Source organism: Morone saxatilis, unplaced genomic scaffold (genome assembly GCF_004916995.1).
Source record: "Morone saxatilis isolate NCDOM2014 unplaced genomic scaffold, NCSU_SB_2.0 Contig10, whole genome shotgun sequence".
NCBI lineage: Eukaryota > Metazoa > Chordata > Actinopteri > Moronidae > Morone > Morone saxatilis.
In genome coordinates, this window is record NW_023339652.1 from 14,692,859 (window position 1) to 14,704,994 (window position 12,136).

General features: G+C 43.3%; 1 protein-coding gene across 1 annotated transcript in view; it reads left to right on the forward strand.

Annotated features, from left to right (window-relative positions):
* Positions 1-12,136, forward strand: part of LOC118342480 (plexin-C1-like) — a 35,504-nt gene that overhangs the window by 17,822 nt on the left and 5,546 nt on the right. Inside the window, exons 8-14 of the mRNA XM_035681037.1 lie at positions 1,569-1,644; positions 2,251-2,292; positions 2,396-2,526; positions 3,960-4,139; positions 4,400-4,508; positions 5,854-5,994; positions 10,097-10,197. Coding sequence (XP_035536930.1) covers positions 1,569-1,644; positions 2,251-2,292; positions 2,396-2,526; positions 3,960-4,139; positions 4,400-4,508; positions 5,854-5,994; positions 10,097-10,197 — 780 coding nt within the window. The remainder of the gene's footprint in view (positions 1-1,568; positions 1,645-2,250; positions 2,293-2,395; positions 2,527-3,959; positions 4,140-4,399; positions 4,509-5,853; positions 5,995-10,096; positions 10,198-12,136) is intronic.

Below are 12,136 nucleotides of genomic sequence, written 5' to 3' on the forward strand. Positions count from 1 at the left end.
AGTTTCTGTTAAGAATATACTATTTGAAAGTTTCAATCTTCTGTACCACCAGAACGCATGCGCAGAGAGATGTGTGCAAAAAAGGGAACAAAGCCAAGTAGCTTAACATTTTAGATACCACCTGTACATGCTAAAAACAATTCAGCGTTCAGACTTTAACTCAACACATCAAAAACAAGGACACACCCACCCAAATGAAGCAACAAGGAAAAACAGACAAAGTAAAAACCCAGGAAAGACACCACGTGATAGCCCCAGCTTCAAGTGGTTCAGCTGATCACAGTTTACTCATCAACAACAGATCATTGGCAATTTAGCTTCGGGGCGCTCTATTTAACTTTTTAACCTGCTATCTTTCGTGCTTCCTCCCGCTTTTGAAGAGACCACCCCACCTTAGCTTCTCCTATCTTCTCTGCGTATTGATTTAATCATGTATAATTTTCGTTGTTATTGGGCTCTGTTGGTCCTGTAACCTGGGGGTATTTGCTTCCCCGTCTCCTCTTGTCTGCGCTCTGGTTCACTTGCCACGTCTGTAAAGGCAAGGAGGTTCCAACAGAGCCATACCGCCAATATGACATTTCTCTGCACTTTGCGCTAGCCTTTCATATTCTGGACAAACGTGGTCTTGCTGAACTAAATATGTGGATGGTGTAAGCACCATAAGTAGGTTCTGTAGGGTATCGTTATGTAGTTCAATTGAAATAATGCCAAAAATCCATAGCTACTGTGTGTACTCCTATTTCGCCATGGACATGCCGTTTTCATGTTGTAAAATGTTCAGAAAGAGCGACACGCCGACCTAACTGCGGTGCGTTGGTTTGATACTCCCTTGGTGACTGAGTGATCATCGCTGTGCGAACGTCAGGCCAGGCAGAGAGCAGCGCTATAGTCTGGAGCACCAGGTTCGCCTCTCTCTACAGGTCCGTGCATCAGTGCAGGCCACTCTCTTGTCCTTTCTACCGCTAAACGTTGCCTACAGACACTCAACTGTACAGTCTTACGGTGTCAGGTTCATGTACTCGCCTCGACTACTCACGCCTACGCCTCCGACTGTGTAGGCGTTGCTAGTGAGCCAGGTCGCCCCCCACGCGCAACACACCCTACGATCTGACTTGACCATACCGACAACGCGCATGTAAATTTACATGGTTTGCCAAATTGCCAAGCAAGAGCTGGCATTATCATAGGAGCTATACTGGAACATTATCCAAAGCACTGACCAACTGTGCATGCCTCACGGTCACTACTATTGTTACCCTTTGCATCCAACACATGTACTGCGGAAAAATATGACGTAGAACTTTTTCTTTACTGCCTAATGTTCATTGTACCTATTTGCATGTTCAGGTCTGCGTCACTGTACAATCTAGCACTTGGACGACACAGCCTGTTTGGAACAACTGAAGCTTACCAACTGTACAGAACTCAGGGACCACCAACCTCCAGTCCTGTAGTCCACTACCCAATTTGATAGACATCTTGTTTACTGTAGAGAAATAAACCCAAAGACGTTTACGGAGTTTAAGATGTTAAAGCATCAACAAGAGTTACATTCATTTTCTCTTCAGGTGTCAGCAGTGTATCGAGGCTGGATGTGGCTGGAGCACAAACGGTTGTTCCTGGGCGACTGAAGGAGTTATGAAAGTAATTATCTATTCATCATCTAAGCTAGGCTTCTCCACGCTCTATACACTTATGCTCAATTTAAACATGCTACATTGGAACATCAATACAATCACCACATTTAGTGAAAATCGACAAGAAAACTATGAGCTTAACTGTATTTTGATAATCGCAAATTACTGGTAGACTACTTACTAGACTGACTAGATGAGACTAACTGATGCTATTTAGTTGATTCAGCTATAACTAACCTCCTCAATCAATCACAAAAAACGGTGCAAAAGTGTGGTGATATATATGTTCTTAATATATGTTGTTTGTATATCTGGACTTTGTAACGAAAAGAATTTCCCCCTGGCATTATTAAAGAATTTCTGATTCCAATTCTGATTCTGATTCCCTACTGTAAATTTCTCTGTACTAAACACATAGTGATAAAATATTATGTTTATCTTCTCATCTACCTACTTCAGTTATAAATACAAATGTGCATTTATATTTCCTAAATTGTCAGTCTATTCCTTAATTAACCTCATGAAAGAACATAAGTTGCAGTCATTATACTGTACCTTAACAGTGGCTGTTAGTTAAACCTGCTAAATTTCTCCTCTTCATCTCTTCTTGCAGGACAGTGTTTGCCAAATGATGGAATCAGGGATGACGTTTTCTGTGAGTCTGAAGCTCTTCTCACACACACTCTCCCTCTGAACTTCACACCCCATTCACAGTAATGGATGGGAATCAATTGTGTGTGTTTATGTTTTACTTTCAGAGGCCAGAGATCTCCTCCATCACTCCCAGCGTTGTGTCTTTCTACGGCAGAAACCGTGCGATGTTGTCAGGTTCTAACCTCAGTGATGTGACCAGAGTGAGGATCCAGGCTAAGGATTGCACCCCAAAAGAGTGAGTCTATTTACAGGTTGTTTGTATTTACATTACCCATAACAATCCCATTACAATAATCATATTTTCCATTTCATGTTTAATATTTTCAATTTTCAAAATGTTATATTTTTGAGCGAAACTTTTGCACACCTGTAGAGCGACAGGTGCAGGGTAACAACGTGTCCTAGGAAAACCTGAAAAAATCTGGAACCCTAGAGACTAGTTTTCCAGTCATGGAAACACCTGGAAATTGATTAAAATGACCAAATACCTGTGGTCCTTGCTGCGTGTTATTTCCTGTCATTCTTCAGCTGTTACTATTGATTAAGGCAATAAAAACTGGAATTAAATGTATCAATACTAGGCCTACCACAGCTGGTAAATTATGAGACTGTTTGTGACTCTCTAGAAAATGTCCTGGATAGGTCCTGGAAAATATTTTTTTCATAAGAGTGGGAACCCTGGAAGACCATTTGTGGACAATTCAGAACAAAGGACTCCCGCACACTGTCCTCTTCTCTTGCAGTCAAATCCTGTATATACACAGACCTTCATCCGGTTATAACCTGAAGGTTATTAGCAGTAAAAAAATAAAAATAAAACACATTAATGCATCAATAATTATTATACAGTAATGTAATATGTATTATTCTTAAATGGGCCAGTTTTAAAGGTCCAGTGTGTAACATTTAGGAAGCTCTATTATAATATTTTAAGTTTTCAACTCTGTGTAATCACCTGAAAATAAAAATCGTTTTTTGTTACCTTCGAATGAGCATTTTATGCCCACTAATGCTGTGGTTCGCCTACAGTAGCCCAGGAAGGACAAACCAGATACTGACTCTTGATAGGGCCGTTCACCTCTTTTGCACAAATCACGGTTTGTCCTTTGTGTTTGAAAGGGGAGAGTGAAGCAAAAGTGTTACACTACGCTGCTAGATGTCACTATATCCTACACACTGGTCCTATAAGTATTTTCATGCTACTTTTGTACTTTTACTTTTTGTAGATTTTGAATCTAGGAGTTTACTACACAGAGTGTTTTTACACTGTGGTATTGCTACCTTTACCCTGTTAAAAGATCTGAGGACTTCCTCCATCGCTGAGAATAATGCCAACACAAAACTTCATTTAAATGTCTTTAAGCATATATTTCATTATATTCTGCAAAAGATAACTTTTCAACATTATCTTTTTAAAAGATGAGGAGGGAACTCTCCAAAGTCTTATAAAGAAGATCAATAATAACAAATAAAACTAGTAAAACTTGTATTGAAATTTGAGTCCATTTGCTCATTTTGTGGTTCCAGTTCAGGAGCAGCAGGTTGTGGGGCAGTGAGACGGCTTGTGTTCTTCTCATAAATAGTTTGAGACATCACTAGAGGGCCAGTCTTGATCTCAGTGAGACTAACTGGTTTCTCTCTCTCTGTGGTCCGGTGTGCTCTGCTCAGATCTCCTGTGTGGAACAACTCGGGTATGAATCTGATGTTCCACATTCCCCCCGCTGATATCAAAGGCGTGGTCAAAGTATGTGTTGTCCTCCCAGATGGTAGTTGCCATGGCAACTCTAAAATCACCTACCGGTCCTTACCTTCCTGCACCAACATCACACCCAGCAGCACCTGGATCAGGTATGACTGGATATGTTGGTACTTATTATTGCCACACAGACAGAAACAGATGAAGATAAAACATCAGTGAGTCAGTTTCTCTCCTAACTGCCAAACTACACTGTGACATCTGATCTCATCGAGATACTCCAGCTACTACTGGCCTGTTTGACTTTCATCAAACTAAAATGATGTGCTTTTAACATTATTAGATATACTAGTGCAACTTACTGTAGGTGTGTGTCAGTATGAAAGGTCCTCTGCTGCTCTGTGTCCTGTAGTGGGAAGAGGAGGATCACACTCACTGGATCCCACCTGGAGTTTGTGGAAGGGGTTGTGCACAGCCACGCCCTGCAGGAAGTCAGACCTCCCAGAAACCACACCCATCAGGTGAGTTTGTCTCTCTCTACACACACACAGAGACACACCCACAGCCACCGACACCACACACAACCAACACCACGCACACACCACCGACACACACCAGCACCACACACCACCACAGTGTGTTTGGAAGTTTTTGAAAAGTGCTAATGGAAAGAAAGTAAAAGTGAAAAACAGTAAAACATATCCTTCTTCTATGTATCTTACGGTGTCAGTAATTCAATAAAGAACAAAAGTTAGATAACCAGTGATTTAGATTTTTGTTTAAAGAACTGAACTAATTCGCTTTTTTTCATTGTGAACATTTAACATAGATACGTGAGTGAACCCATCCTTGTTTCCTTTTTTTTTTTTTGCCAATTGGGCAAGGAGGTAGCGGATCGGGTACTGACCAGACTTATCGTCCACTGGCAGAGTTTATTGAAGGACCAATGAGCAGACAGCAAAGCACAATTCAATGTCCACAATAAAAAAACAATTCATTCAGATTATTAAAAACAAAAGTCCTAACAACAATTATCCTTTGTTAAAACATGTGATTTTAAAGTTGAATTATGACAGCGTAAATGCCCCCCGTAAAAAGCACACAACTATATGCTAAACAATATTTGTTGTTTTTTCACTTTAATATCCTTGATCTGTTTCTGTTTATGTCACTCCCAATGGTTAGCTGGTGGTAACAGCAAGTGTGGTTTATAACCCCCTAACAGGCAAACACTCCTTGAGGGCCCAGCTAATTTGTCCAGAAATGCGACGAGAAAAAGGGGCTGGTGTATCGTGTTACGGAGTGGCAAGGCTACAAGAAAACGCCTGTTTTTAATAAAGAAGCTGTTTGCCCGCACCAAACAGCAAGCAACAGTCAACACAGTTGTTACCAACAGTAACAAGTTGAAAAACAAGTTGTCCCTAACCAATCCACGCGACTGGCAATGTAAGAAGTGTTCTTGATGAGTGATTGCTGTCAGCCACTCCAGCTGACCTCTCTGACAACACTTGTTGTTTCCTGTGAGTGTTTAGCCAACTGAAATCACCCCTGTCCGACTTTTATTTATTGCAGAAATCCTGATCCTATGAGCACACGCCGGCAGCTGGAAATTATCGAGGAATTTTAAAAGCAGCTGTGTTTTCCTGAAAAGTAGCCCAATGAAACGTTCGGGACTGGCTCCAGCCAAGCAATGACCTACTACCCCAGAACCCTGAGTTTCCACACCCTTTGCACATTAGCAAGGACGGAGACGACGTACGCATCACCCATAGACGGGTAATCGTATATTCTTTTATGCAGCAGATACACAAAAAATGGACATGAATACATACAAACATCAGTATGTGTCTTCTGTTTATGATGCAGAAAAAGGCAGACCCCACCAACACTGCAGATGACAGTGGGGAGAGTTGTCAGTGTGGGGCGTTCAGGGAGGTGAACAATTCCCCCCTGCCCACTCAATGGAAGCCCAAAGAAACCCGTAACGAGACTGAGCCTTCTTTATATGTGAGATTCAAGGACACCCTGACGCTGGTTTCAGCAAGCTTAACAGATAAATCTTTTATTTATCCTTCAGCCATCTACACAATACAAATAGGCACCACAAGTACCAACTTAGTTTTTGTTGAGATTGTAGCAGGATAAAGGTGGGTCATAACACCGCAAAAAAAGCCCTCCAGAAATAATCTATTTGACGCCGTCTCTGGTGGAGATTGTGTAAAATTGCATGTTTTAATAGCAGCTGTTGTCATTTGTTTTCCAGATAAAATATGGTCGACAAGACGGTGAGCTAGGGCCTCCATCTTTATTAGCATCAAGATCTTTCTGATACTGCGCATTCTGGCTGATACCCTGTGTCAGTCGCTGTCTGGTAAGTACCACTAAGTTGGACTGGGATTTAGTCCAGTCAGCTGTTGTCCGGCTCTCTGATATATACACCCCCGTGAATCTGTATTCTTTGGCATGCCCAAATGCCCAATCAAAGACTGTTTGTGTGAAACTGAACTAGAATGCGATTTTGACTTTTTGGAATGAACAATTTATGGATCTGAGTTCTGTTTGTCCTTCCTGTTCAGTTAAAACTAAATAACTGTTTGTCTTTCTCAGTGTTGGTGATTAATCTGTCGATGGCAAAAGAGGCTCACCTGCTGAGATGACAAGATCTGACCATTTAGGTCAACAGCCTGGAAAACTTTGGCCAACTCCTTTATCCAGATGGACATAATGGCCCTCAGGGTTCATTTTGCCTGCACTGAGACCCAACTTGTTCACCCCTCGCCAGCCTGGAGTAAAAGTTCTCCTCGTTTGGTCCTCAAATAATTATGTAAAAAATCTTAAGCATCAGCAGTGAGTGTATAGAGCGACCTTCTGCGCAGTGTTTAGTTCTGAGAATTGTACAGTATCGCTGCAAGTATCTCTTAACGTTGTCCTCAGTTATTGTATCTTATTACGACTTACTGTTTGTTATGTTCCATTATACTTTTTATTGGTCCGCCTCCTCTGTTAGCTGTTAACCCTACGACTTCCTGTGTGTTTGTTCATTTCATTGTTGTATAATGAACATAGAAGTAGCACGTGTGTTTCTGCCAGTTGCAGCCGTTAGAGCGCGTTGGTAAGTGGAGTTTTTGTTACCAGCAGCAACCAAGGTTATCTGTGTCTGTTTCCAAATTCTTTATGCTCAAGCTAAGCTAACAGGCTGCTTGGCTGTTGGCTTCAATGTTCACCCTACAGAGCTTGAGAAATGTAGCATTAGGGCCAATGTAAGTCTTTCCTATTTATCCCGGGTGTGAGGGACAATTGATATAAAGTATCTAGATTTTTATGGTCCAGATGTATATCGAGTGAAATTTACGTTTTGTAATAAAAGGTCCTTTTTTTCTAACTGAGTGAAAGTGTCCAACACAGCGTTTGGATCCTTTTCTAATGAGCAGCAGCAGGCCAGCTCTGGCCCAAAGACCGAACGTGGTGAAAACTGCAGCCCGGTTATATACATCGAAAAGCCACTGGCTGAATTTAGGCTGAAGCCACGCTAGCCAAAGAGCCCTGCAGGCCGAGACTGAGTGGCTGTTGCCAGTATCTCACACACCCCATTTGGCAGAATATTCTGGGAACAGCCACGGGACCCCTTAGCAGGAGAGAAGAGCCTTTCACCATAAGCCTACCATAAGTCGCACCGCTTCGCTTCATCCAGCACAGTGTGTATGGCTGATGAATAGCTTCATATCTCCTCACATGTGTCCGTGTTTCGATATTAGAACTCTTCACCAAACTTGTTGTTAAGATTCCTGTAATTCAGAAGTCTCATCGTTTTTATCGTTCATCCCAAATTTATTTTAAATGACAAAATGTATATTCTTCCAAATTCATTTGAGTAGTTTTATTTTTTGTTCCAGTTTCAGCTTCTTGTTCCTTTACCTTTTGTCCAATGACTGGAGAAAGAAATGATTTTCCCTCTACAAATACTGCCGTTTCGCCCCACCACCCGGAACAGAAGAGGCTGGTGATGACTTTATTTATTACTTAATATCACCAAATTACTTAATGTAGGTTGTCACTCTCTGAGGAAGAGGTGTGTTAAAACCACATATGGTGGCTGGGTTTATGTAGAAGTTGTTCCAGGGGCCAATGCGATGGAGTGCTCTTTGAGATAGAAATTAGCGAATAGGCTGTCAGGCAGCAGGAACACCGGGATCGCATTCAGGGGACTGTAGCCAAAACTCACGGTATACGTAGGCTCCCAGCCACTTTGGTGCTTTGTGGCTGAGACCTAATTCAACTGTGCCTCTGGTAAGACAATCATGTTGTCAGTAACGGCTGTTTAGTACCATTCAGTAGTAATGCTGTGATGTTTTAGGTTTAGGGGTGGGCAAGCAACTCTGATGTATTTTAATAATAACACTGGCGTGGGTCCTGCATAACTTTTACTGCGTACGTAGAAAAGCTGAAAAAGAAATGACTTCAGCCAAGGTGCCAGAGATCAATGTTTTCAATTTACGGCTTTACTTTCCAGTCTTTAGGCTCACAGAAAAGTGGAGAGGTGCTCTGTTTTCTTTACACAGCGTCAGCCAGCACACTGACTGGCAATTTATTCAAGTATTAATATAATCATCTAGCTCCATGTTTATGTTGGTTATCTGTTTGTGTGTAGAATTGATTTTGTGATACGTTCAGGGTTTTTAATCTCCCTTCTCTCTGTCTTCCAGTGCTGGAGGCTGCCTGTGGCCTCCAACGTCACTGGGTGTGTTGGCGGTGCCTGGGAGTTGACTACCTTTAGATGGTCCGTATGGTTTGTGGTGGCCATTTTTATTTGTGTGGTCTGTTTGATTTGAATTTGCTGCAATCTTTGTCTTATGCGCGTACTCCTAACGAGGTTATATACTCACGCTCAAAGGCGGGTACACCTCCAAAGGTTCTGCCCAATGACATACTAATTACAGGTTCTGTTCCAATCTTAGTGTAGCAGAGCCCGTTTTCCAGTGGACGCCCAACCATGGACCAAGCAGCAGCATCTGACTCTGTTTTTTGACCTGAAATGGCCAACAGACACCTTTAAATTAGTATCAGGTAACACCTGTGTTTACGCTTACCCCTGTTTCAACTACTGGTTGAAATGTTAGTTTGGTGGGTCCATAACCTTGCACTCTTTACTTACATGGAGCTGAGCCCAGCTGGAAGTGTTTGAAAGATGGACGGGGTTAAGAAATATGCAAAACACGGATGGGTCATCTGTTTAGGGCCTTAAAGCATTACCCAGTTTGCTTTGCTGACTGTTTGTTGAGCTTGCGATGTCTCCAGTACAACTGTCCATCTATGGCTTGTCAGTCAGATAGTGTGCCTTTCATTAGTTTTGGCGGCCAAGTACGCCTCAGTGTGTGGGGACTTGGCTTGAGCTAGCCGAGGGTTGCCCCGGTTCAAGACCCCACACCAAACACCAAATATGGAATTGTGGACTTGTAGCTGCGAGAGGTGGCAAGTTTCAGCCTCCTGTGGCCAGGTGAAAGAACAATTTCCTTAGGGGATTAATATAGTATAGTCTTTTCTAGCTGGGAGAGTGAGCTGATGTAGTGGTGTTGTTTTCGCAAATGACAACCTAAGAAGAACCTTCTCAAAAGCTGAACAGCCTAAGATGTCTCCCAGGAGTCACTGGATAACTCATCTTTAGCCTCTGTACTGCGTAGTTTGAACATGTACAACGAGCATGATCAGTTGGAAATGCTGCTCCAACCCTGATAATGTTGGTGTGGAGGGTCAGTGGAATTCCCTCGTGCTTTCACCACGAAGATACAAACGAAGTAACTGAAAGCCGCATTACTATCTCGTGTAGAAGATCATCAATATCAACCCCACTTCACACCCATGGTACGGTCCAATGTCCAATTTGTGAGGGAGAGTAGGGAGACAGACCTGTCATCGCTCCTGGATGTTTCTGTTCAGGAGCCAGCACCCACACAACCAGGCACTGCATGCAGGTTCTGTGGTTATTGCCTAAAAACTGTATAGACTTTGTTTTAAACCATGGCTTAAAGTGCGGAAACACATGTGAGAACGAATGAAAAGCGGCGTCTGTTAGATTTTTCGCTTTAAGGCTCCCGTTCCCCACCCCTTCCAGCCACTCCCTCCTTTCAACCAGAGCGCAAAACCTGGCGCTTTTAACGCACCGACTCCCAGTGCAAATGTGGAGGAGCAGAGTGCCATGAAGACCGTCGATGTGTGAGCGTTTTGCTGCCACCCGCTAGAAGATGATCCTGCTGCCCTGGTTGTTGTTCAATTTATCTGGAGAACTGCGGCTCGGTGCTGGAAGAGGGCGAGGATTTGATTTAACGGAGAACATCCGCCAATTTCCGCTGTGTCCAAACAACCACGGTTTACATCGCTAACAGAGGAAAGAAGCTGTACCGAGCTGACACCACGACCTGACCCTGGTCCGGAGTGCCTGACCCCAGAGAGGGAATCGCCTAAAGGGTGCGGAAACCAGGTGGAGGATCGACGTTTCTGACCGGGTTTATGAGACCGGAGAAGTGGAAGCCGCAGACCTTTAAAGAGTCCAACATTTATTACCGGTTTGTTGAGGATCACAGTCTGATCAAGCTGCGGCTATGACGCGAAGAGTGCGGTTAACTGCGAGCTGCGGAGCCCTGAAGAACATTTCTAAATGTGGCGGTACAAAGACCACATCCAGGTGGGGCCCCCATGGCACAACAGGCCGTCCGTGCAGCTTTCTGGATGAATGTGGAGACCGGACAAGACCGGACTTACATTCTGGGGTGCCATACAGGCAATACGAAGACAAATCCCACAGAGACCAACATGCTCGCATTGGATCAAGAGACCCGGTGCAACTTTCAAAATAATACCGCAATAAACAAATCAGAATGGAGGGATATTTTCCCTCCTAGTGAGAGGTTGTCGTTTACACTCCCCCATCAAACATGAAGGCAGCTTGTGGAGTTTGTGGAGGAATTTCAGATCAATTCAACAATGCTTCCTTTTTCTCCTAAACGTGCCCCTCCGAAAGACCAACCGCCCAACAAAAGTCCGTCTGCATTTTGGGCTCCGAGGGCAAAAACGGCAAACTCAGACTGTAAAGTCGCCTGGCGGGGCGCCGAAGCTCTCAGTATCTTCTGGCTGGTGTGAGTCCAGAAGCAGCAGATCTGGCCCTAAACTCGGTGATCCGGGCTGGGCCGCCCGTGCTCTGGAGCGGCGGTGTAAGTGGCGGCCCGGAGGACAAACCAACACCCGAGGCCTGGCTAGTGTTTTGCATGCAGCCCTGATTCTCACCCGGAGACCCCGATGTACGATCCGGACTTGCTGCAGTTCCTGTAACATGCTGCTGATAAACGCAAAACAGACCGGTGGCGTCCTGAATTTTGCTTTCCATCTTGCAAATTTGCAAGAAAGTTCCTAACAAATAAAGTATGATATTGTTTTTAAAATCAAAGGAAACCGTCTGAGCTTATTTTAGTTACCCTTCAAAGGAAAATGGTAGGCCATACAACTTGGCATTATATGGCCTATACTGTCGGATTAAATCCACTATAATTCTTCCCCACCCCTGCAAACAAAAAATATTGCAAGATCCCGAGCCCATTGTTTTAAGTTAAAAAGTTAGAGGCCTCCAAAATTCACTCTTGAGGGTAAACAATTCTGCATGCTTTCCTTCCCCTCTGAAACTATGTTCAGCCCAGAGACCTGGCTGCCACAAACCATAAATCCAATTCAGCCTGGCAGTTGAGCATGATAAAAAAACAAAAAAAAAAAAAAAAAAAAAAAAAAAAAAAAAAAAAAAAAAAAAAAAAAAAAAAAAAAAAAAAAAAAAAACCCAAGATAATTGATTTGGACCACTCATTTACCATGAACTTTAGGGTCTACTGGTCCTGGTGCCTCACCTCCTGGAGTTGGGCAGCCCATGTGCCAGGACTAGGAGTCCTTGCTGGCAGTCGCCTATGGGTTTGAGTCTAACGCTGACCCCTTCTGTTGGCAGGTTGCTCTCCCTCTCCTCTCTCTCCTCTCTCTCTCTCCCTCCTCTCCCTATCCCTTTTCCCTTTCTCCCTTTGCTCTTTTTCTTCTCTTCTCCCTGTTGATCTACATCTTGTCCCTATCCCAATAAGAGCAAGAAAGGCTAAAGGAAAAGGTTTAATTAATCTGGAAA